The sequence below is a fragment of the Mobula hypostoma genome, chromosome 20, assembly GCF_963921235.1.
Source record: "Mobula hypostoma chromosome 20, sMobHyp1.1, whole genome shotgun sequence".
NCBI lineage: Eukaryota > Metazoa > Chordata > Chondrichthyes > Myliobatiformes > Myliobatidae > Mobula > Mobula hypostoma.
The window spans coordinates 37,627,996-37,655,203 of NC_086116.1; the positions used below are offsets into that span (position 1 = coordinate 37,627,996).

The 27,208-nt window shown below is 43.7% G+C and overlaps 1 protein-coding gene across 3 annotated transcripts in view; it reads right to left on the reverse strand.

Annotated features, from left to right (window-relative positions):
* LOC134359441 (protein TASOR 2-like) overlaps positions 1-27,208 on the reverse strand; it is a 148,343-nt gene that overhangs the window by 51,711 nt on the left and 69,424 nt on the right. For all 3 annotated transcript variants that reach the window (XM_063072681.1, XM_063072683.1, XM_063072682.1), the window contains 8 exons: positions 26,181-26,281; positions 25,988-26,097; positions 16,241-16,313; positions 12,470-12,544; positions 9,707-10,681; positions 5,610-6,708; positions 3,634-4,108; positions 1,685-1,787 (listed from right to left, as the gene is read on the reverse strand). In XM_063072681.1, coding sequence (XP_062928751.1) covers positions 1,685-1,787; positions 3,634-4,108; positions 5,610-6,708; positions 9,707-10,681; positions 12,470-12,544; positions 16,241-16,313; positions 25,988-26,097; positions 26,181-26,281 — 3,011 coding nt within the window. The remainder of the gene's footprint in view (positions 1-1,684; positions 1,788-3,633; positions 4,109-5,609; positions 6,709-9,706; positions 10,682-12,469; positions 12,545-16,240; positions 16,314-25,987; positions 26,098-26,180; positions 26,282-27,208) is intronic.

The window sequence follows — 27,208 nt, forward strand, 5'->3', positions numbered from 1 at the left end:
GGGGTTCAATTCCTGCCGCTCTCTGTAAGGAGTTAATACATTTTCCCTGAGAAACTGTGAGTTTCCTCCAGATACTCCGGTTTCCTCTCCCATTCCAAAGATGTACGGGTTAGAGTTAATAAGCTGTAGGCGTGCTGTGATGGTGCCAGGAACACGGAACATGGCAACACTTGCTGGCTGCTCCTTGCATTTACCTAGACTGCGAGAACCTTTGTGGGTCCTTGCTCATGAGACAAACTTGCCCTGTTACTGTACAGATGCCACTTAATGTTTGACAACAAAACACTTTGCAGTAATACACAAAAAAGTAACTCAAAGAAGAAGAAAAAGAAGAAGAAGAAGAAGAAGAAAGCCCTCAACTCCGAGAGGAGTCATCGGGACGCCGTCATGACAGCGCTTTTTTAGCAGGCTTTCTTATTTTTACGAGGCCGAGTTGCTTGTTCGATGCTCAACCCAGCACGGATGGAAAGTGTGCAAGGGAGCCGGCTGGATTCGAACTCGGGAGCCTTCGCTCTGAAGTCCGGCGCTGATGCCACTACGCCACCAGCTGGCAAATTCAATATAGAGGAAAATAATTAATCAGCTAACTAAAAACAATTACAAAAGGAGTTTATTTTAATGCATTTATGGCTGGTCCTTGCTGATAGTTCATTGCCCTTGCACAGAATGGTTCCTTGGGCATTTTTACTGTGGGTCCAAAGTCACATACAAGACAGAATGGAACAGCAATGCTAACTTCTTTCCCTGAAGCTCATTCATTAAGTACTGATTTAATTTTTGAAAGGGAAATTGGTATTTCCATAGTCATCACTACTGGTATCTTATTGTAGAATTATTTAATTATCAGGATCTTAATTCCCCAACTGCAGTGGTACACTCATGTCTCAATAACTCAGTTGTCTGAATTACTAATCAAGTTGCGGTACATAACTACAATGGCACCGCACCCCTTTAGTGTAGGATGTTTAAATTCAAAGTAAATCTATTAGCAAATTACATAATGTCACTATCTACTACGCTGAGATTCATTTTCTTACAGGCATTCAGTAGAACAAAGAAATAAAACAGATTTAATAAAAAATGACACACAAACAAACTGACAAGCAACCAATGAGCAAAAGAAGACAGCAGACAGATAGATAATACAAAGAATGTAAGTTATAATGTCCTTGAAAGTGAGTCCACATGTTATGGAATAAGTTCAGTGTTGAGGTGACTGAAATTATCCACGCTGCTTCAGGAATCTGATGGTCGATGAGTAATAACTGTTCCTGGTAGTGTGGGACCAAAGGCTTCTGACCCTCCTTTCAGATGGCAGGAGCGAGAAGAGAACATGGCCTGAATGGTGGGGATCCTTTATGTGTATCCACCGGGAAAATTAATTCCGGAAACAAGAATTCTAATGGCTGAACATAACAGGCTGTCCACTTCGGCCATTCCACTCCCGGAGCCCACCATCAGAAAATTGAATGCTATGAATGTTTTTTTTAATTAGAGTTGTATTTACAAAGGAAAGAGATGTTACTAATTAGAACTACTAATTCCACTGCTAAAAACTTTATTTGCTTTAACGTGAATTTTTAATACCCACAGTAAATTATTTAAAGAATGTGTAATCTACTGCAACTTTTTAGGCTTATGGTCAGTGTCACGAATCCGGGCAGCAACATTCACAATCCCAAACCTGATAATGGAGTAGATCCCTGGTCCAAATTGTGCTCTTGGCTCCCATTTTCTGATCTCGCATCACTCACATCATCCAAAGGTTCCTGATTGCCAGGTTCTTCCTGAAAAGAAAGCAGAGTTTAAAATATCACATAAAATAATGCTTTGCACATTAGTGCCACACCCATATTTCTGGACAAGCTGCCTGATTCTGAACCTTTAATCTAAAGGCACAGGTTCAAATCCCACACGAGGGTCCGGGGAAATTGAAGCTCAGGTAAATATATAATCCTTAAATAAACAAAAACCAAACAAATTAATTAATTAATTCGCTGTTCATGCCATCAGGATAGAGGCTTCCTAGACTCAATATGAAGTGTTGCTCCTCAAGCTGAAAGCAGTCTCATCTTGGCTTGATGAGGACGGCCGCAGGATTTAGACTGATGCTGCCAGCACCCAACAATGCCGGAGCCCCACAAATGGCCACACTGTTCAACCCTGACAAGTACAACATGGGTGGCGTGGTATCATAGTGGTTAGCGTAACGCCTTACAGCGCCAGCAACCCGGCCACAACTCCCCATCCCTGTCCGTGAGGAGGATGTGCATTCTCCCTGTGACCACGTGGGTTGTTTCCTCCGGGTGCTCCAGTTTCCTCTCACCTCCACAAAACGTACAGGTCTAGGATAGGTTTGTGAGTCGCGGGTATGCTACGCTGGCGTCGGAAGCGTGGCAACACCTGTGGGCTAACCCAGGACACCTGTCTTCAGCATTTACACAAATAACGCATTTCACCGTAAGTTTCGATTTACACGTCACAAGTAAAACTAATCTTCTGATGTTTCAGACCAAGACCCTTCATCAGGACTAGAAACGAAGGGGGCAGAAGCCAGAGCTAGTCTGTCTTTCTTTCTCTTTCTTTTGTCTGTCCTCCACTGTCAATCCACACCAAACGGTAGGATGATGTGTTGCTGGATAGGTGCCACCCCGCTGGCATAGCAATGCTGTGACGACGCAGCTCCCTACACTTGAGAAGGGTATCAATATACATTGAAAGCAACAGCAATTGGTCAGTCCACTCTTCTTAATCACAGTACATCAACAGCTTGCCTGGGGAACAATCTACAGTGATAACCCTGCTACCAGAATACTGTGATTTTAATAACTTCAAAGGTCTGCACTCTGTGACTCTATCGCTCAAAGGTGTGGGTTGAAATTTAGCAACTGAGGCAGTTAAATTATAATGAGAAAGGCTGAGTTACGTTGAGCTATTTTCCAGTTTTATTTTAAGAATCTAATGCATTTGGTGACTGGACTTCTGAGATATTGCTTATTGTGAGTATCACTCAGGAACATGTGACATATTTTGGAATAGTTCAAATTCTTGGAACATTGCATCATTGTGATTGGGGCTGAGACTCAGCCATGATGAAATGGCGGAGCAGACTCGATGGGCCAAATGGCCTAATTCTGCTCCTGTATCTTATGGTCTTATCAAACTAGCACTAAGCATGGGTTTACTCTAGATTACAGTAGACACCAATTCCCATTAAAGTTACTGCCCAAAAGACAAAAGGTTCAATGGAAGAGCCCCACACAAGACATTTTGGACATCACTGGTGCCCTATTAAAACCAGATTATACAAAATACTACTTACTGCAAAACTCCTAGAATTTCCAGTTGGAGGCCTGTCTGTGTGAGTGGATGGGTGGGTGAGACGGAGGGAGGAAAGGGGCTTGTTTTGTTGTTGTCACTGCTGCTTGTGTTGTTCTGCTGAACACTGTGGGCGTGCTCTGTCGGCACTGGAACGTGTGGCGACACTTGCGGGCTGCCCCCAGGACATCCTTGGGTTGTGTTTGCTGTTCGCGTGAATAACGGATTTCACTGAACATTTCCACGTACACGCGATAAGCAAATGGATCTGAAGCTGAAACTGAAAACAAAGACGTAACCGGTAGTAATACTCACATCCTCGGCAAAGCTCTTCGCAGTCTCTACCAGGTCTCCCCTGCAAGTCTGTGTTGTTGCTGACTCTGACACAGTTTCATTGCTGTCACCCTCTCTGCCCTCTTCCTCTGAGCAGGGACTGGCGCCGGGGAGTGCCTCCCCACAAACTGGTGTGCTGCAGTCACAGGAAGTGCTGAGGCTCGAATTCTTCTCGATCCTCTTAATTACGGACGACTCGGATATTCCCGGTGCTTGCTGTTGTACTGAAACGGCAGGCTCAGAGTCATTTTCATCCAGGGTGGGGTCCTGAACCACAGCTGACTCGCTGCTGTGCAGATCACCTGCTCCCTCTGCCTCTGGGGAATCAGTGCATTCCTGTACATGCCTTATGGAATTCTGCAGCATCATACTAGACTTGGTATAAAAAAGCCCAATCCACATATGAAGGATAAGCTTCACATCTTTCATGGTCTCCTGGATGGTGGGATCCCAAAGCCTAGAATAAAAGTCATTGAAAGAAATCACTTTACAAACACAAATTCTGCACAATCAGGCTTTATTAGGGTGGGAAATCTAACAGAAGTTCTAACCAAGAATCTCGGACCTGAAACCGTTGCCCCTGCCACAGATGCTGCCAGACCTGCTGAATGTTTTTAAGCACTTCCTGCTTTTATTTCAGATTTTCAGCATCTGCACTTTTTAAAAATGGTTTTTAGCCCAGGACGTCTATTCCGCTATCCTTAGCTGGTCTCTGTCGTACCTCCATCAACCGGCTCTGCTTTTGCAGCCAGGTGAGTAAAAGGACACCAAACATCCTCTGCACAGTCACCAACGGTAGGCAAGGTAGTGTAGCGGCTAGCGTAACATTTCACGGCTTCAATTCCTGTCGCTGTCCATAAGCAGCTTATACATTCTCTGTGTAATGGGGTGGGTTTTCTCCAGGTGCTCCAGTTTCCTCCCACACTCCAAAGAGGAACAGGTTAGGGGTAGTGGGCTGTGGGCATGCTAGGTTGGTGCTGGAAGCAGGGCCACGTTCGCAGGCTGCCCTCAGCACGTATTCAGGCTGCGGTCGCTGATGCAAACAAAGCATTTCACCGTATGATTTGATGTACATTTGACAAATAAAACTAATCTAATCGACGCAGCTGAGCAGTGGAAGTCCAACCAGAGCAGCCGGCTAACATTATGTCTGCATCCACTTGCAAGGAGATATAGACGGCTAAGTTGGATATTGGCAATGGGGCATCAGAATGACTGAGCAGTCTCCTGCAGGGATATCGGACAAATGAGCCATCGGAGGGGGTCCCTGACCCATTTCACATCAGTTAGTAGATCGAGAATTACTATATCAGACAGGAAGGCTCTGAAATGAATGGGGGCTGCCACTGCACTACACATGATCTTTCCAATGTCCACTTGAAAGAGCTGAAACATACTGCTTCCTGGAAAGAAATATAACTGTGGACAGGAACATGTGCCACGTCTATACGCATTCTATAAATATTTCCAATATACTAATTACACGCCGTTTCATGCACAAATCTGTAATGTAAAATGAAAACACTTTATCAGGCATCTCCAAATCTATGAAATAACACTTAGCAAGGAAATAAATAAAATAAATATTTATTTATCTAGCGAGAAGGCACAGAACAGACCCTTCTGGCCTAACGAGTTGTGCCGCCCAGGGACCCACCTATTTAACCCTACACTAATCACAGGATGTTTACAATGACCAAATAACTTACTAACCGGAACATTTCTGGACTGTGGGAGGAAACCAGAACACCCGAAGGAAACCCATGCCCTCACTGGAAGAACGTACAGACTGTCTTACAGAGGATGCCAGAACTGAACTCTGAAATCTGATGCCCCGAGCTGTAATAGGATTACGCTAACCACTACTTTACCGTGGCGCCCCAATGTTAAAAAGAGATAAGCACAGAATCCAGCACCATTTTTCAGCATCCTCGTTTCCAAAGCTTTTAGCAACTTACCCATGAAGGGCCCGATTCACAGATTTCTCCAGTGGATCATTGGTGTACTTGCTGTCCCACTGGTACAGATATGGCCCGTTCCATTGAAATGTCACCTTCACAGTGTCCTTTTCCTCATGCACATAACGAGACTGCTGGAAAGCTTCATCACCCCTGCCCTGTACCGGATCTGTGAGCTTATCGTCAGGTACCTGTGGATGCTTCGCTATTGCATCATTTTCCTTCTGTGGATCTGGGGCAGGATTGTTGGTCCAACAACTGTCTTCGCGCCTGAAAGGCAAAACTCTTCCAACTAACGTCCCTTCCTCATAGCTTCTCTCCTCGTCTCTGGAGGAAGCCTCAGGGTGAGTCCAGCCCTGATGCTCAAATGTGGTGGGCTGCCCCTTCTCGCTCTCCACAGTCACTGACATAGACTGATAAACTACGTCCTCCTTCTCCGACAACACTGGGTTAGTGACCGCCAGGTACACGTTCTCCCTGTCCCTCGGTGGCCGAGAGTACGAGTGGTCATCCAAGAAATGTGAGCCGCACGGAACAGTTGAAGACCCGGGAGCCACCTCCTCGTGTACCTGGGCTGTAGGTTTGGGAACCTCCAATGCTTCTTGGCTGGGAAAAGCCAACGTGGCATCTGAATGGTATCTTAAACTCTCAGACACAAGTGGACTTTTGGAGTGTTCTCTACCTCCTTTCTGGTGGCCTTCTGGTCCACTCAGTTCTGTGCCAGGCAAACAAGCACTGCTCTTTGCACGTACATCAACAGAACAATTTGATCGCCTGTTATTCCTAACGGAACCTGTCTTTTTGGACGCATCCTTGCCACATACCATATGCAATGACACAGATCGTTTCTGTTTATATTTTGGTAGTGCTGCGATGGCTGAGCTAATTGCAAGGTCGGCAAGAATATTCAGTGCGTCTGTTTCCAAAACATTGTTTTCAGTATCCTTCTGTGAGTAGTCACCATTTCCCTCATCTGAACACTTCTTTGTCTGTGTTTCGTTTGGGCTTATGACCAAGCACAGAGGATACAGGGAGGCTGATGCGTTATCAGCAGACTCGCCTTCTACAGAGTTCCAGGAAATCTGCTCTGTGTTCACCCCTGTAACACAAAGTAACATGGTTTAAAGAAGTCATTCACAATTGCATGCCACCTAATTATACCGACAGAATTCTTGAAGCAGAAGAGAGAGAAGGAGCATCAGTTCCATTGCTTGGCTGTCCAAGCAACTAAAATACCCTTCCATCAGGCCCCTAAACCAGCATGGATAACTTCCCTTGTCTTAACTGAACTGATTCCAAAATACCACAAGATATAGGATCACGACAAGGCCACTTGGCCCATCAAGTCTGCACCACCATTCTATCATTGCTGACTTATCATCCCCCTCCACCCCTTTCTCGTGTCTTCTGCCTGTAACCTTTAATACTCTTACTAATCAAGATTCTACAACCTGTGTACTCACTTTCGAGGGCTCTACAACTCATCTTCTCAGTATTATTATTCTTTTTATTTACACTGATTTTCTTCCTTTGCACATTGGTTGTATGTCAATCTGTGTGTAGTTTCTCATTGATTCTATTGCTTTTTTTTTGTTCTACTATGAATGCCTGCAAGTAAATGAATGTCAGGGTAGTATATGGTGATGTAAACTGCATGTAGTTTGATAATAACTTCGAAAATCTTTTTTGCAGTAGGGGTGGCATAGTAGCGTAGAGGTTAGAGTAATGCTTTCCAGCATCAGTGATTGGCACTCAATTTCTACCACTGTGCGTAAGGACTTTGTACATTTTCCCCGGGAACCTTCTGGCTTTGCTCCGGGTGCTCCACTTCCCTCCCACATTTCAAAGGTGTAGGGTTTCAGGTTAGTGAGTTGTGGCCATGCTATATTAGCCACCAGAAGCATAGCGACACTTGTCGACTACCTCTGGCACATCTTTACGCTGTCATGGTCGTTGACGCAAATAACATACTTCACTGTATGTTTCAATGTACTTGTGACAAAGAAAGCTAATCTTTAACAACATGGCATAGTTTTAAGCTTAAGGAACCCGAGGGACAAGATTTTTTAAAATTTTAAACAGAGAGTGGTTGATAGCTGGAATATGCTATCAAAAGTGCTGGTGGAATCGGATACAATTAAAGTTCAAAGTAAATTTGTTATCCAAGTACGTACATACCTGAGATTCACTTTCTTGCAGGCACTCACAGCGGAACAAGGAAATATAGAATCAATGAAAAACTACAAAGTCTGACGAGCAACCAATGTGCAAAAGAAGACAAGCTGTACAAATACAAACACTTAATAAATAAACAAACAGATTGGGTGAATGAATGGGTAAACACTGAGAACGTGAGTCCTCATGTTGGGGAATCAGTTGTGGTGAGTGAAGTTGTCCAAGCTGGTTCAGGAGCTTGGTGGTTGAAGGGTAATAACTATACTTGAACCTGGCGGCATGGAACTTAATGCTCTCATAACTCATTTTACTACATTTAAGAGGCAGTTAGACAGCAAACACAAACAGGCAAGGCATAGAAGGATATGGATTTAATGCACGGAAATGTGTTTAGACGGACATAGTCGTCACGAATGTGGTGAATCGAAGGGCCCAGTTTTGTGCTGTTTGATGTGACAACATGGATATGTTTCACCATGTTCCCCTCCCATTTCCAAACAGCACACTCCAAAGTTTCCCCATCACCTTCAAACAATTACCCTACCCTACATCCTTCAAAGGTTCAGCCAAAGAGACCAAGAAGCTATCAGATCAGATTTTTCATATCATTAACAGACACCAGCAGAACCTGGCCGTTTTATCATCTGGCAACTTTCGGAACAGCAGCAGCCGATATGCATTCCGCAAGCTTACTCAAACCAGAAAGTGACAGTGAGGAAACAATCTGTATTTATTATGGGATAGACATTGGCCAGGACACTCAAGGAATCACTGTAGCCCTTTGCAATGTCAGAGGAGTTTTAATACTGTTGGATTGGGCTGTAGAATTGTTATATTTTCTTGTATTTTTCTTTCTATGCTATCCTATGCTTGCTTCTATTTTTTTAAATCACTTATATATATATGAAATTGTTCAGTGGATTTTCCAGTAATTGCAGAGAAGCTGCCTCTGTATTTTACCGGAAGCTCCTTGGTTTCAGTGGCATTACTTGAATCTGGCTAGTTCATTAGTCAACTGCTATCTCCAGTCTGATATGAGAAGACCACAATTACTTTTTAGTCTGCCCTTTCCTTTGTTTCTCTTGACATTTCTTCTTCTTCTTTGCACTTGTAAAACTTTTAATAAAATAGCCACAAGCAACAGGTTCTATGCCTCATTCCTGACTTCCAAAGAAACTTCAGATCACAAAAGCATTAGGATCCAACAATACCCAGCTGACAGGACTCAACACCATGATCCTTTGCACTAAAATGATTTTTTTTTTGTTCAACTTGTGTTCTTTCTTGTAAAAATTGTGTATAATTTATCTTTAATTATATTTTTCTTGTGACTGCTACTTATATGATGCTCTGTACCGATGATTGCACCGCAAGTTTTGCATTGCACCTGTGCACACATGTATTCATGTGGATGACAATAAAGTTGACTTTGACTATTTAACACCTCAGTTGAAGGAGAGCACTAAAAAGTTAGACTGGATATTTTGTATTTAAAACACAAGAGTTGAATTTAAACTCACAGTTTAAGGGCAACTGCTGAGCCACATTTGGAGGGAGGGGTGTGTGTGTGTGTGTGTGTGTGTGTGTGTGTACATATAGAAACATCTGTACTCCTGTGGCTACCCTAAAAGACTGTTCCAAGTTAAATGTTAATACAAGAGTCATCTTCCTAAAACTGTAACCAGAATGTAATGTCATGCCAAAGGTCTACCAGTATCACTGTCATGCCTACATCTACCAGCAGTAACGTCGTGCCAAGAGCTACTGACAATAACCTTATGCCAAGATCTACCAGGAGTAACATCATGCCAAAATCTACCAGCAATAACATCTATCTGCCAGCAGTAAGGTCATGCCAAGATACACCAGTACCACTTTTGGCAGTGGTGGGGAGCAAAGAAACAATCCAAAAACCTCCTTACCTGTTTCACTATGCTGCTGGCTCAGCTTTTCCTCCCAGCAGTCACCGGCAGCTTTCTTTGCCTTTGCCCTTCGGTCAGAACCCGTCTTACAAAGCACCTTGGTAGCTTTCATTCTCTTTGCCTTCACTTCGGGAGAGGCAGGCTGTTCTGCGGACTTACCTTTCGCTACCTCCGCAAGAGCTCTTTTGTTACCGCAAGCAGACCGTGACCTGGTCAACTGGCAGACACTCAAAGATGCAGTCTGGTTGCCGCCACCGTCCGAAGCTGGCTTGTCCACTTTGGCGGCCAGTCTGCTCGACACTCTAATGGACACGCAATCACTTTTAATTTTCATTGTACTGGTACTTCTGTTGAAAGTCTTACCAGCTCTTCTGACACTTGAACATAGCCCTCTAACGGGTGGCTTTGTTTGCTTCTGTGCAATTGCCCTCATCTTCAAGCCAGAATGAGGAAACGTACTCTCCACGAGGGAGCTCGTGGGATTTTGTTCTTCCACCTTTGTGTTCTCCAAGGGGATTGCAGCCTTGTTGGGCGCAGGCACTGATGCATGAGTAGGGCTCACAACCTTGGCGCCGGACTTCTGACACAGCTTGAGGCATTTTGCCTGAAGTTCCAAAACTGCTGACACAGACAGTATGTAGCTTGCAGGGTCACTAAGGTAGGGAGAAAGTTGGGAGACGGCTGATTCCTGGCAGTTTCCGGGAATAGGTGGCTCCCCATCACACATTGTGGCATTGGCAACAGGTGAAAGGCTACACTCTGCCTTCCTGCCCATCTGGCAGGAATTTGGAGGCACGTCTGGCGTCATTATAAAGTACTTGTTGAGGTGGTCTTCAACCAATTTGTTACGTGGAGCCTTCTGAATGCCAGCAGATCTCAGACCTTCTGCCACAGCATAATTTACAGCAGGAAGAAGTGGAGATATCTTGGCTGAGAAAGGTGAGCTCTGTCTTGGTTGGCTTACCTGACCTGCATCTGTTTGGCAAAAAAAAACAGTATAATTATAAGTACAAAAAATATATTGCTAGTTTTCCAATATTTCATTCAATCCATTCCTTTACAATACGCTGCCTATAAGAGATGTTTGATCCAGTCTGATCTCAAAGGCTAGGGATACTTGGGTCCAGTTCTTCTCTTGTAGAAACGCAGCCTGGGGATACTAGGCACAGAGGAGGATGAGAACGGAGCACCCTACAGCAAATGATGCAAAACATATTCCACATTCCAGCTCATAGGGATAGCTCTGGGAACAGAGAGGGGAGTTACTGGCCATATTAGGTTTAGTAATCAGTAGGGTGTTCCCTGGGTGCTCAGGGTTACCCTCACAGCTCAAAGACATACCGGTAGGTTAGCTGGTCATTGTAAGCTGGCCCGTGATTGAGTTGGGGCTAAATTGGGGTTGCTAAGCAGCAAGGCTCAAAGGGCCGGAAGGGCCTATGCCATGCTGGATCTCAATAAATAAATACAATGAAGACAGAATTTGAAGGCACTGCTGACACTATCCACACAGCTCATTGCAGATATAACAGTCACCTCTCAAGTTATTCTCTAGCATTGGACTTGCCAAAGGAGGAGAAGCTCCTTCAGTAAGCAGCTCCTAGTCCTGAACAATATCCAATAATTGGGAACTAGTGGCAAGAATAATAGCAAGGTAGAGCGCACCAGCTTTCTCAGTGGGGATCATGCTGTCAGTGCTCATCTCCCAAACCAAAAGGAAGTCCACAAGACATAGAAGCAGAATTAGGCCACTCCGTCCATCTGTTCCATCGTGGCTGATTTATTATTTTTCTCAACCCCATTCTCCTGCCTTCTCCCTGGAACGTTTGATGACCTCACTAACCAAGAACATATCAACCTCAGCTTTAAATATACCTTATGACTTGGCCTCCACGGCAATAAATTCCAGATTCACCACACTCTCTCTAAAAATACATGTGAGAGTAAGAGTTTGGCACAGACTAGAAGGGCCAAGATGGCCTGTTTCTGTGCTGTAATTGTTATATGGTTAAATGTCTCCTCAATGCTGTACTGAAAGGATGTATACTGAGGCTGTACCCTTTGGTCCTAGACTCCCCCACTATCGTAAACATCCTCTCCACATCCATTCTATCTGGGCCTTTCAGTGTTGGATAGGTTTCAATGAGATTTCCCCTCATTCTTCTAAACTCCAGTGAGTACAGCCAGAGCCATCAAACGCTTCTCATACATTAACCCTTTCATTCCTGGGATCATTCTGACGAACCTCCTCTGGGGCAAGCTGTAGTCAATGGATGGTACCCACTAAACTGGATCACACCTGCAATCAATGCATCTGGAGGGTAAGGTGGGGGGGAAGCCCCTTCTGTGAGTTCCATTTTACTATATGGTATTCTTTAAAGAGATTAAAGATTTGATTTATTTATCATGTACATTGAAACATACAGTGAAATGTGTCATTTGCATCAAGAAAGTTCTGAACGCAAACCGCAAATACACCATGCTTCCAGGACTAGCATGCTGTAAAGCATTCCGCTGCCTCTTACGCTGCTGTGGCACCCTCTAATTTAACGGATGTTTGCTTTCCTTCATTCCCCTCATTAGGAATGTGTTAAATGTAGAAACAAGGACTGTCATTTGGTGGCAAGTTATCAGTTAGTACATGAAAATACATAAAATGGTAAAGTTTTTAGACCACTTTTAAAATCTGTTCAATATTCTTGTATGGCTTTTAAGAGAAGGAACTATGTTTATATTGTAATATAATCAAGAATAAAGAGATAGTACCTTTAAGGTGAGAGATTCTGGGTGATTTAAAAATGAACACAGCCTGTGCGGTACACTGGGTGGTCTTGCTGCTCTCTGTATAAAATAAAATAGACATAATTATGAACGGTTTCAAAGTTCAAAGTGAATTTATTATCGAAGTTCAGATATGTCACCATATACCTGCTTGAGATTCACTTTCTCACAGGCATTCACACTAAATACAAAGAACCACAACAGAATCAATGAAGGACTGCACAAGAAAGACGGACAAACAACTTGCAAAAGACAACAAATTGTGCAAATGCAAGAAAAAGAAAATAATAATAATAATATATAAATAATAAGTATTGAGAACACAGGTTACAGAGTGCTGAAACTGAGTCCATAGGTTGTGGAATCAGTTCAGTGTCGAGGTGAATGAAGTTCAACAGTCTGATGGTTGAGGGGTAATTACCGTTCCTGAGCCCAGTGGTGTGGGTCCCAAGGCTCCTATACCCTCTTCCTGATGGCAGCAGTGAGAAGAGAGCATGCAAAAATGAGGAAATCTGCAGATGCTGGAATTTCAAGCAACACACATAAAAGTTGCTGGTGAACGCAGCAGGCCAGGCAGCAACTATAGGAAGAGGTACAGTCGACGTTTTGGGCCGAGACCCTTCGTCAGGACTAACTGAAAGAAGAGCTGGTAAGAGATTTGAAAGTGGGAGGGGGAGGGGGGATCCCACCACTAAGCACATCTTTCCCTCCCCTCCCCGCTTTCCGCAGGGATCGCTCCCTACGCGACTCCCTTGTCCATTCGTTCCCCCCCCGCCATCCCTCCCCACCGATCTCCCACCCGGCACTTATCCGTGTAAGCAGAACAAGTGCTACACATGCCTTTACAATTCCTCCCTTACCACCATTCAGGGCCCCAGACAGTCCTTCCAGGTGAAGCGACACCTGTGAGTCGGCTGGGGTGATATACTGCGTCTGGTGCTCCCAGTGTGGCTTTCTATATATCGGCAAGACCTGACACAGACTGGGAGACCGTTTCGCTGAACACCTACGCTCTGTCCGCCAGAGAAAGCAGGATCTCCCAGTGGTCACACATTTCAATTCCACATACCATTCCCATTCTGATATGTCTATCCACGGCCTCCTCATACTGTCAAGATGAAGCCACACTCAGGTTGGAGGAACAACACCTTATATTCCGTCTCGAAGCCTCCAACCTGATGGCATGAACATTGACTTCTCCATCTTGCGTTAACACCCCACCTCCCCCTCGTACCCCATCCATTATTGCCCATCCTCTGGGCTTCCTCCCTCCCCCTTTCTTTCTCCCTAGGCCTCCCGTCCCATGATCCTCTCATATCCCTTCTGCCAACAACTGTCCAGCTCTTGGCTCCATCCTCCCCCTCCTGTCTTCTCCTGTCATTTTGGATCTCCCCCTCTTCCTATAGAAGAGAGCATGACCTGGACGCTGTGGGTTCTTGATGGATGCTTCTTTCCTGCGACAGCACTCTTTGTAGATGTGTTCCGTGGTGGGGAAAGCCTTATCTATAAAGCCCTCCCCACCATCCTTGGTGCAATAGCTCCAATACAGGTCGGCCACCTCAGATCCGGCAATCAGTAATCCGGTTCCACCGTTGGTTCAGACATAATTTTCGCCAGCCTAATTTCAGATTTCCTGTGTTGCCATTAGCAGAATCAACGTTGGCACAGTCTTTGAAAGAAGTCGTTCCTGTGTTATTCTGCATGTATTTTTACAACCTGTGTCCACCTAGCCCCAGTCACGACTTCATAGAAGAAAGGAAATGCTTCTTGTGGTATAAAGCGCAAACACCATTTGTTACCTACACAACACAAGGTTGAAGTTCTAAACAAAAACGACAGTGGTGCGCGAAAAGCATATGCAATTTGTATAACATTGGCTCTTCCACAGTTTATGATATAAAGGAACAAAAAGAAAAATTGATCCAGTTCTTTGCTGACAGTGAATCCAAAAACAAGACGTGCATCAGGAAAACGACGAAAGATGGAAGATGTTCACAACTAGATAAAGTTCTCATAAAGTGGTTTAAACGCCGCGTCAGCAAAAGTGTAGAACTGTCAGGAGAGATGGTGACGGAACAAGTGAAATTATTTCCTGAAGAATTAGAACTGGGTTATGAGTGTGGTTACAGTTGGGGGGGGGTGGTTTCAGCATTTCAAGGCATACAATTTCATGCAGCGTGGGGTGAAAAACAGTCAGCAGACAAGGAAACAACTGCTGAGTTTGTTGATGAGTTCACCAAGTTAAATTTAAGTCCCGTGAAGGCCTACAATTATAGATGAAACCGCCTGATATTGGCGTTGTACTCCAAGATGAACAATGATTACAGAGGAAGCAAAATCACCAACAGGTTATAAAGCATCAAAAGATTATGTCACTGTGTTGGGTTTCCCCAACACTTCTTTTTTCTTTATTATCCAGCTTGTACTGTTTTCATGCTACGGATGATCTGTGAACGAGCCATCCAGGTACAAAAAGACATCTACCTATGTTTCATTGACTATACAACAGTTTTTGACATTGTCAGACAGCAAGATCTTCCAGAAATGCTTCAAGATCTTGACATAGATGGGAAAGATATACATTTCTTAAGAAACTTATACTGGGACCAGACAGCATCCATCAGAATAGAAGGAGAAGTGAGTGAGTATGTGAATATCATGAGAGGAGTCAGGCAAGGTTGTGTCTTTTCACCTGACTTATTCAACCTGTATAGTGAAAATATCTTGAGAAGTATCAAAGACATCAAAGGATTCACAATTGGAGGTCATAATATAAATAACATCAGATATGCTGATGGCATCGTACTAATAGCTGACTCAGAAACAAAACTTCAAGAACTACTTACTATAGTGGCAGCAGAAAATAATCACAGAGGCCTCTCAATCAACATCAAGAAGACAGAAAGCATGGTCATCTCCAGAAAGACAAACATCCCACAATGTGTGATCAAGATCGGAAATACAAACATCAAACAAGTCAACAAATTCAAATATCTTAGCAGCTTAATAAAAAGTAATGGCAGGTGCGACACAGATATCAAATACAGAATAGCAATGCCAAAAGAAGCTTTCCAAAAAATGAAGACTATATTAACAGACAGAAAGATGAGCACGTACACAAAAAACAGAATACTGCAGTGCTACATTTATTCTATCCTGACTTATGGAAGTGAATGCTGGACCATTTCTTCAGCAATGGAGAAGAGACTAGAAACAACTGAATTACGGTTCTACAGGAGAATGTTAAAAATATCATGGACCGCGCACACATCAAATGAAGAAGTTCTCAGAAGAGCCCAAGTTCGATCACTCATGCCAACAATAAGAGAAAGATAACTCAGATTCCTAGGACACATCATGCGGAAAGATGAACTGGAAAAACTCATACTCTCTGGAAAGATTGAGGGGAGTAAACCTAGAGGAAGACCTCAGCTTATGTACATCAAAAACACAGCCAGGTGGCTACACATCGAGGAAATGGAAGTCATCCAAAAAACAAAGGATAGATCTATATGGAAAACCATGGTCACCAAAGTCTGCATCGGATATGGTACCTAGACAGACAGACAGACAGACTATTTCTACAGGGTGCTTTAAAGGTAGGGTGGGGTGACCACCAAGTGGGTTGGAGGTGTTTGTTTATCTAATCACCTGTGATTCGGCAAAAGCACTACTCCAGCACCGCACAGGTCCCAATCTTTCCGGATTTGATTCCGGTCAACCTGTATTTACTGTAACCTTTCTACTCACGCTTACCTCTAGTAGAGTTGGCAACAAATCTGCTGAACAATATGAGAAGCCCCTGATCCTGTAGGCATTTCACAATTGCCTGGGAAGAAAAAAGACCATGGATGGAATTCTATTAGAAATACAAATAGGCTGACAATGAAAAGAGCATCAAGTATTTTAAAGGGGTAACGACGTGTGTTTGGATGGAATATTTATCATATAAAGCATCTACTGGACTTCAGGGAGGAACAAAGGGATACTGTAATTTCCATTTACTTATGTCTGTTCTGTCTTCAAGAAGATTACAGCCATGAAGTGCCACGGTGGTGTAGCGGTCAGCACAACGCCGTCACAGCTTGGAACATTTCGGAGCTTGGGGTTCAATTCCAGCGCCATCTGCAAGGAGTTTGTACGTTCCCCCCGTGACCGTGTGAATTTCGTCCAGGTGCTCCGGTTTCCTCCCACAGTCCAAAGACTTATCGATTAGTAGGTCGTAAATTGTCCTGTGATTAGGCCAGGGTCATGTGCGTTGTTGGGCGGTGCGGCTCATTGGGCGGGAAGAGCCTGTTCCACGTTGTATCTCTAAATAAATAAAAAATGCAGCCAATCTCCTATATCCCATCTACTTCCTGTCTAATCCGATAGCCCATGATTCCCTTTACGTGACCAAAAATTTACTTGTATGTACTTGGCAAATCCAAAACTTTCTGGAATAGAGAATTTCAAAGATCTACAACCCTCTGAAAAACATCATCTCAGTTAATGAAGAGGAAACCCCCAATATGTGTCTATGAACTCTAGTTCTAGATATCTCAGCCCTAAAGCCCTTCGTAATTTATTTTTACTTAGTCTCACAATGAACTATTTGGGAGTGGCCATGTATCATGACATGGCAACTTTACTTATTCATCTGAGTAAAGTGATTTCTTAGTATCATTTTAAACACAGAAAGTGTTTTATGCTCTTATGCTGTCCTGTTCCATTGCAATCCCATCTCACAGTAAGACAACGGGACGAGTGTGAAAGTTGGATCCATCCTGCACCACTAGGATTAGATGTGATCATTAGTAACACACACAAAATGATGGAGGAACTCGGCAGGTTAGGCAGCATCTCTGCAGGGGAATAAACAGTTGATGTTTATTAGGCTGGAACACATAGTTATAAAATCATAGCATGCTAACGTTAGGAACACTAAAGCACAGAAACAGGCCCTTCGGTCCACCTAATCCATGCTGAACCATTAATCTGCCTAGTTCCATTGACCTGCATTGGACCAAAGTCCTCCAGACCCCCTCCATCCATGTACCTATCCCAGTTTCTCTAAAATGTTGAAATCGACTCCGCATCCACTACTTGTGCTGGCAGCTCATTTCACACTCTCACCACCCTGTGAGAGAAGTTCCCCCTCATGTTCCCTTAAATATTTCCCCTTTCACCCTTAAACCATAACCTCTGGTTGTAGTCTCACCCAACCTCAGCAGAAAAAGCCCGCTTGCAGTTGCCTGATCTATACCCCTCATAATTTTGAATATATCTATCAAATCTCCCCTCATTCTTCGTGCGTTCTAGGGAATAAAGTTCTAACCTAATTCAATCTTTCCTTACAACTTGAGTCTTCCAGTCCCAGCAATATCCTTGTAAGTTTTCTCTGTACTCTTTCAATCGTACCTTACATCATTCCTGTAGATAGGTGATCAAAACTGTACACAATATTCCAAATTTGGTCTCACCTACATCTTATACAACTTCAACATAACATCCAACCCCTGTATTCAGTATTTTGATCTATGGAGGCCAATGTGCCAAAAGCTTTCTTTACAACCCCATCTACCTGTAATGCCACTTTCAATGAATTATGCGTCTGTATTTCCAGATCCTTGTGTTGTATTGCACTCCTTAGTGTCCTACCACTCGCTGTGTAAAACCTAAGCTGGTTGGTCTGCCCAAAGTGCAATACCTCACACAAGTCTGCATTAAATTCCAACCGTCATTTTTCAGCCTATTATTCCCCAGTGGTCCAGATCCCGCTGCAAGCTCTGATAGTCTTCTTTGCTGTCCATTACACCCCCAAATCTTGGTGTCATCCACAAATCTGCTGATAGTGTTAACCACATTGTCATCTAGATCATTGATACAGATGACAAAACAACAATGGACCCAGCACCAATCCCTGCGGCACACCACGAGTCATAGGCCTCAGTCAGAGCGGCAACCATCTCTGGCTTTTCGCACAAAGCCAATGTCTAATTCAATTTACCACCTCAACTTGAATGCCAAACAACTAAATTTTCTCGACCAACCTCCCACCCAAAACCTTGTCAAAAGCCTTGCTAAACTCCATGCAGACAACATCCACTGCCTTGCCTTCATCAACATTCCTGATAAGATCCTCGAAAAACTCCAGGAGGTTGGTTAGATACGACCAACCAAGCACAAAGCTATGCGTTCTTAAAATTTCACTTTTAAAGGCCTCCCACTTACCAAGTACTTCTCTAGAACACAACCTGTCCCAATCCACACTTCCCAAATCCTCTCTGATACCATCAAAATTGGCCTTTCTCCAATTTAGAATCTCAACCCTAGGACTGGACCTATCCTTTTCCATAGTTACCTAGAAACTAATGACAGTATGGTCACTAGATGCAAAGTGTTCCCCTACACAAACATCTGTCACCTGTCCTATGTCATTCCCTACACAGAGATTAGTATCACACTCTCTCTAGTTGGGACTTCCATTACTGATGAAGGAAACTTTCCTGAACACATATGACAAACTCTTCCTCATCTAGCCCTTTTACAGTATGGGAGTCCCAGTCAGTATGTGGTAAGTTAAAATCACCTACTGTCACAACCTTATATTTTTTGCAACAGTCTGCAATCTCTCTACGAATTTCCTCCTCTAAATTCCGTGGACTGCTGCGTAGTCTCTAATATAATCCCTTTAACATAGTCATACCTTTTGTATGAAAGTTCTACCATAAAGACTCACTAGGTGAGCTCTCCAGTCTTTCCTGACTGAGAACTGCCATGACACTTTCCCTGACTAGTAATGCTACCCCTCCATCCTTTAATGCCTCTCGCTTTCATTCATTCATTATGCCCGAAGTCGTATGACGTCAACAATCATGGTCTTTCCATGACCATGATTGTTCCTGGCAATTTTTTTTTTACAGAAGTGCTTTGCCATTGCCTCCTTCTGGGCAGTGTCTTCACAAAATGGGTGACCCCAGCCGTTACCAATACTCTTCAGAGATTGTCTGCCTGGTGTCAGTGGTCATATAACCAGGACTTGTGATATGCAGCAGCTGCTCATATGACCATCCACCATCTGCTCCCATGGCTTCAAGTGACCCAGATCAGGGGGTAAACAGGTGCTACACCTTGCCCAAGGGTGACCTGCAGGCTAGCGGAGGGAAGGAGTGCCTTTGGAAGAGACGCATCTCTACCCCGCCTCCTGCTCTATCACGTCTAGAACAACATAAACCCGGAACATTGAGCTGCCAGTCCTGCCTCTCCTGCAAACAAGTGTCACTAATGGCTACAATTATTATTCCACATGCTGATCCACGCCCTAAACTCATCCACCTTTCCTACAATACTCCTTGCATCAAAATCTATGCAACTCAGAACATTACTCCTACCATGCTCAACCTTTTGATTCCTGACATGTTTTGCCACAATCATTCCACTACCCGTTCTGACACTCTGGTTCCCCACCCTGTGCAACTCTAGGCTCATCCACAGTTCTATGAATGGCCCTGATATATTTAAACAAGTAGGACTGAGCCACTTGACCTTTTGAGCCTGTTCTACCATTTAATCAGATCATGGCTGATCTCAATTTTTCATTCCTGGCCATCCAGGCTGAGATTTCACCACCTTGCTCATCATAAATCTATCTACCTTTTCCTCGAAAATTTCACAGATTGCTTCACCACCCTTTGAAGAACAGAGATATAAAATCTCAAATTTAAGTAGAGAAAAAATTCTGGTCATCTGCATCTTAAATGGGCAATCCTTTATTTTAAGCAGTGACCCCTTAGTACTAGGAAACATCAGCTGTGTCAAGAACGCACAGGACTTTAATGAATTTCAATTAAGTCACTTCTTATTCTTCTAAATTACAATGGAAATGAGTCCAGCTTGTCTAATCTTTCTTCATAAAATAAGCTACTCGCCCCAGTTATTGGTCAATTAAATCTCTAAATTGCTTCCAACATATTAATGTCTTTCATTAAATCAGGGCATTACTGTAGCTAGTCCTCCTGATGTGGTCCCACCAAAGCTCTCTGTAACTGAACTATAACCTCCCTACTTTTGTATTCAGTTCCTCCAGCAATAAAGCATAACGCTGTTAATTTTTCTAATCATACATTGTAGAGTATTGTTTCACGAGTCATACACGAGTAAATCCAGATCCCTTTTCATAAAAGGTAACCAGAAAACTTTACATCTCATTAGAGGGGAACATTAGGGTGGGAGTGGGGAGCAGGGGAAAGCTATCAATCTGAACAATATGACTCATCTGCTATTCTTTAGCACAGGAGGAGATCATGCAGCTCCCCATATCTAAGCCAGCTCTCTGACAGAAAGGGTGAAACAAAGCATTGTCCACATTCCTGTATACTTCCCCCCCCAAGAACCAATCCCACTCCCATTTAACATTACTTTTGCAATCAGCTTTCAACACACTCACAGAGAAGAGATCCAGAGCACAATGCTAGAGATTCTAACATTGACAGTTTCAAATCTGTGACCTCACTCCACGTCGCTCGTCATCTTCAAATTGTGCAAAATCACCCCTTAATCTTCACTGATCCAAGGACAACCACCGGGGGTAGAATTTGTTAATTCCTGGCACTTAAAATAGGCAAAGTGGGATATGATGCCAATGCAGTCAAATGGAATTGGTATAGGTGGACATGATGGGACAAAGGGTCTATTTCTGTTTTTACTCTATGGCTTTTCACACCACCAAACAAAATCGCTGTCCTGGAACAGCTCGTCCTCTGGATGCTGGTTACTTCATGGAATCTAGTCCCTTCCACATCTACCATGGAGTGTCCACTCGCAGGTCAAATATCCACGCTTTGCTGAAATTTATAGCCCAACAAAACTCAGTCTGAATGAAAAGGGGGAGGATGTGGAAACACCCTGGCCCTGTCCAAAATTCAGTTAATGTAACTGCCTTCGGAAGAATCTTTCAACTATTGCATCACAAAGAGACGATCACGCTGCTGATATTGATAGACACTGGAAGATGTGGAACTCAAAGCCTGAGGTAAGTCACACACATTTATGCTGGTGGGGAGGCTTGAGGTTTACAAGAAAGAGCAAGGAGTGGTGTGGGAGATTAAAAGAAATGGGCAAACCCACCTGGAGTTAAAATAATCTGTAGTCAGCAGACCTGACAACCAAAGGCATGTCAATAAGTACGTGGACAGGAAGGGTTTAGAGGGATTTGCTCAAATGCAGGCAAATGGGACTAGTTTAGCTATCTCTACCCAAGAAGCAGGGGGCTGGAACTACCCAAGCAGCAGATGCAGACATTCACTGCATTTTAGAGATATCCAGATAAGTGCTTGATGTACCATCCTACAAAGCTATGGCATTGTCTTGTAAATTTTTTCCTTTCAGTATTATCATTGGGCAAAGCATCTCAGACCTAATCATAGAAACATTGAAAACCTACATCACAATACAGGCCCTTCGGCTCACGATGCTGTGCCGAACATGTACTTGTTTTAGAAATAACCTAGGGTTACCCATAGCCCTCTATTTTTCTAAACTCCACGTACCTATCCAGGAGTCTCTTAAAAGACCCTATTGTATCTGCCTCCACCACCGTCGCCGGCAGCCCATCCCAGGCCCTCACCACCCTCTGCGTAAAAAACTTACCCCTGACATCTCTTCTGTACCTACTTCCAAGCACCATAAAACTGTGCCCTCACGTGTAAGCCATTTCGGCCCTGGGAAAAAGCCTCTGACTATCCACACAATCAAGTCCTCTCATTAACTTGTACACCTCTATCAGGTCACCTCTCATCCTCTGTCGCTCCAAGGAGAAAAGGCCAAGTTCACTCAACCTATACTCATAGGGCATGCTCCCTAATCCAGTCAACATCCTTGTAAATCTCCTCTACACCCTTTCTATAGTTTCCACATCCTTCCTATAGTGAGGTGACCAGAACTGAGCACAGTACTCCAAGTGGAGTCTGACCAGGGTCTTATATAGCTGTAACATTACCATATAACCATAGAACAATTACAGCACAGAAACAGGCCATCTCGGCCCTTCTAGTCTGTTACCTCTCGACTCTTAAACTCAATCCCACAGTTGATGAAGGCCAATGCACTGTATGCCTTCTTAAGGCCAATTTATACTTGTGCGTCAAATTGACGCCTTAAGTATGGCGTAGCTGCGTACCCTACACCATACCCTGACGCCCACCTCCCCAAAAATGTAACTATGCGTCGCTGCGATACAGACCACAACAACTGTGATTGGTCCGCTTGGTAGCATCGCATTTCCTCCTACGCTGCAATAGCTTCCCATTGGGCGACTGAAGGGCAGGGAAGGAACTCTGGCTGCAATGCTTTCCATAAAGCTTTACAGACCTCTGAAATTATGGAGGACACTGTGCTTGACGTCAGTTTGTAGCTAGCTGCTACAGCCTGTTGACTTCCACCTGAAGCTAAAACTCGAATGCCAGTCTCTGAGTATACTGTGCATACACTGATGCGAAATAAATGGTTGGAGACGATGAACCAAATTGTCAAACCTACCTGCCAACATCCAAAAATATTTGAAATGCATTTCCTCGTCCATGTCTCTCAGTGGCCAGACAAGCACAGAAAATTGACCCTCCTTCAGTTTCAGTCGCCATTGTTTGAAGTTTGAGTTTCTTCCTGTTGAGTTTTAACACGAAGAAACTCAACACAGTGGCATAGAAACCCCACCGCCAACTAGTGTCTTGGCAGTGAATTGCAGAGCGACGCAGACACATCAAGTATAAATGCTCACAACGGCGTAGCCCACTTGCGTAGCCTACAGCGTAAGTTAGTACACACAAGTATAAATCAGCCTTTAACCACACAGTTAACCTGCACAGCAGCTTTTGTGTGTCCTATGAACTCGGACCCCAAGAACCCTCTGACCCTCCACACTGCCAAGAGTCTTACCATTAATACTATATTCTGCCATCATATTTGACCTACCAAAATAAACCATCTCACACTTATCTGGGTTGAACTCCATCTACCACTTCTCAACCCAGTTCTGCAACCTATCAATGTCCCGCTGTAACCTCTGACAGCTCTCCACACTATCCAGAACACCCCCAACCTTTGTGTCATCAGCAAATTTATTAACCATCCCTCCACTTCCTCATCCAGGTCATTTATAAAAATCACAAAGGGATCCCAGAACAGATCACTGAGGTACACCACTGGTCACCGACCTCCATGCAGTATATGACCTGTCCACAACCATTCCTTGCCTTCTCTGGGCAAGCTAATTCTGGATCCACTAAGCAAGGTCCCCTTGGATCCCACGCTTCCTTACTTTCTCAAAAAGCCTTGCATGGGGTACCTTATCAAGTGCCTTGCTGAAATCTATATACACTACATCTACTGCTCTACCTTCATCAATATGTTTAGTCACATCCTCAAAAAATTCAATCATGCTCGTAAGACACGACCTGCCTTTCACAAAGCCATGCTGACTATTCCTAATCATATTATGCCTCTCCAAATGTTCATAAATCCTGCCTCTCAGGATCTTCTCCATCAACTTACCAACCACTGAAGTAAGACTCACTGGTCAATAATTTCCTGGGCTATCTCTTCTCCCTTTCTTGAATAAGGGAACATCTGCAACCCTCCAATCCTCCAGAACCTCTCCCGTCCCCACCGATGATGAAAAGATCATTGCCAGAGGCTCAGCAATCTCCTCCCCCTCCTCCCACAGTAGCCTGGGGTATATCTTGTCCGGTACCGGTGACTTATCCAACTTGATGCTTTCCAAAAGCTCCAACACATCCTCTTTCTTAATATCTACATGCTCAAGCTTTTCAGTCTGCTGTAAGTCATCCCTACAATCGCCAAGGTCCTTTTCCGTAGTGAATATTGAAGCAAAGTATTCATTAAGTACCTCTGCTATCTCCTCCGGTTCCATTCACTTTTCCACTGTCAAACTTGATTGGTTCTATTCTCTCACGTCTTATCCTCTTGCTCCTCACATACTTGTAGAATGCCTTGGGGCTTTCCTTAATCCTGTCCACCTGGGCCTTCTCAAGGCCCCTTCTGGCTCTCCTAATTTCTTTCCTAAGCTCCTTCCTGCTAGCCTTATAACTTTCTAGATCTCTATCATTATCTCGTTATTTGAACCTTCCGTAAGCTTTTCTTTTCTTCTTGATTAGATTTACAACAGCCTTTGTACACCACGGTTCCTGTACCATACCATCCTTTTCCTGTCTTGGGATGTACCTATGCAGAACATCACGCAAATATCCTCTGAACATTTCTGCCGTACATTTCCCTGAGAACATCTGTTCCAATTTATACTTCCAAGTTCCAGGTCTGATAGCTTCATATTTCCCCTTACTCCAATTAAACGCTTTCCTAACTTGTCTGTTCCTATCCCTCTCCACTGCTATGGTAAAGGAGATAGAATTATGATCACTATCTCCAAAATGTTCTCCCACTGAGAGACCTGCCATTTGATCAGGTTCATTTCCCAATACCAGATCAAGTACAGCCTCTCCTCTTGTAGGCTTATCTACATATTGTGTCAAGAAACCTTCCTGAACACACCTAACAAACTCCACCCTATCTAAACCCCTTGCTCTAGGGAGATGCCGATCAATATTTGGGAAATTAAAATCTACCAACATCACAACCCTGTTATTATTACACCTTTTCGGAATCTGTCTCCCTATCTGCTCCTCGATGTCCCTGTTACTATTGGGTGGTCTATAAAAAACACCCAGTAGAGTCATTGACCCCTTCCTGTTCCTAACTTCCACCCACAGAGACCCCGTAGACAATCCCTCTATGAGCTCCTCCTTTTCTGCAGCCGTGACACTATCGCTGATCAGCAGTGCTACGTCCCCAGCTCGTTTGCCTCCTTCCCTGTCCTTTCTGAAACATCTAAAGCCTGGCGCTTGAAGTAATCATTCCTGCCCTTGAGCCATCCAAGTCTCTGTAATGGCCACAACATCATAGCTCCAGAGTAATCATAACCATATTCAGAGTAATCATAATTGTTCAGAGTATGTTAAAAAAAAGGTCCCTGGTCGCTTTTGGTTCTTTTGCCAGTCACCCTGGTCCCCCCCCACCACTCTTACCCCTCGCCCCCGTTCTTAACCTTTGCAAAACTGAAAATGTTTTATCTCTATCTGCTCCGTCTGTGGCTCGAATCCCTTTCACCTGCACTTGACTGACTTCCCATCTGCGATGCCATCTCCACTTTTATTCCGGCTTTCAATCACAAAACAAAGCACAACATGGCAGCTGAACAAATGCCTTTTTTCTCAGTTTATCTAAGTCACGCAAACCACATTTCTCTCAGCTATTTCGTTTTTAAGAAACATTGTTACTCTGACTTATCTGACAAATCAATCTACACTTGTTAATTCCACCTTTTAATTATTGCTTCTCCAACTTTCCCCACCAAGACTGAACTATCTAGTCTGCAGTTCCTGGCTTTGAAGTAGGCTGCAACTAGAGGTGACCACCAAGCCTTTCATTCATAACCAATACACTTCTTACCAAGTTCTTTTCCTTCAACTCATTCAATAGAGGAGCCAACTGAGGGGTGTCTTCTTCTTCCAGGCATTCCACCAGCTCATACCAACTGCAATATAAACCTTCCAAACAAACTGAGACAGACAACAGGTTAGTCTTTCAGCTGAACATATTGCATATTGTAGCTTAACAAGTGGAGTAAATCAATTTCAAGTACCTTCTTTTAGCGTGTAATTTTTTCCTTCAAAAATTGCTGGTGGCAATTTAACTTTCAGTTCATTGATCTCGATCACGTATTCAATTTCAAGCTTCGCTGGTCTGAAAACAAAACATCGCAGATAAAAAATGATAAACATTTAGCAGAAGTCATCCACGATGAAGAAATGTAGCACTGCAGTCCAGACTGTGGCTGTTGAATGGGTCACACGAACAGGTCACTAAGTCACAAGGCCCTCTGTGATCGTGCAAAAGGTCAACTGCTTGACCATGAGGATGACATTTTTGGTCACATTCACCAAACTGCCCTTCACCCATGAAAAGGGCCACCTTGACATCACCCTCTCAGGGTCTTTCCACTTCCCAGTTCCATAGAAAAAAATTGACTGGGGAATATTGTGGGGGGAAATGTTATCCCAAAGCAGAAGTATAAACACTTTTCTTGAACTATATCAGATCCATTGCCGGAAGGTGGTGCGTGTGCGTGCAGCTGTTTGATAACACAGTGAAGTGAACTGACTGAGTCTCCTATGCATGGGAGACACTCTCCTTTTGCTGCAAGGTTTTGAGTGCGCATGTCCATTTTGTCTCGTCAGGACCAGTTCATCACTCCCACACTGTAAGTTGCCCAACACGTACAGCTACAAACGAGACTCAGTACCAAAGTTTAATTATACCGCTCTGTTGTAGTTATTACTTCATGCTTATGGAACAGTTCTAAAGTAACCAGATGAAGGTATACTGTAGCACTACATCACAGGATATCTGCCAACAATTATTAACAGCGTAAATTATTAACAGCTGCTTTCCAAAACCACTCGCCCTTATTGCTGGATGTACCTAGAACAGGGCGACTGAATTCTGTAATCCATCAGCGTGACAGAACTTTTCTTTTGTAACCCTAATCGTTCACATATTAAATCAGTTACAGTCAACTTTGTCTAGAAATCTGTGCAGTGCATGTGGTACCTCACCAGCTTACATCCTCTACTCTGCTTCCAAAATTTCAACTAACAGGGGATACATTTT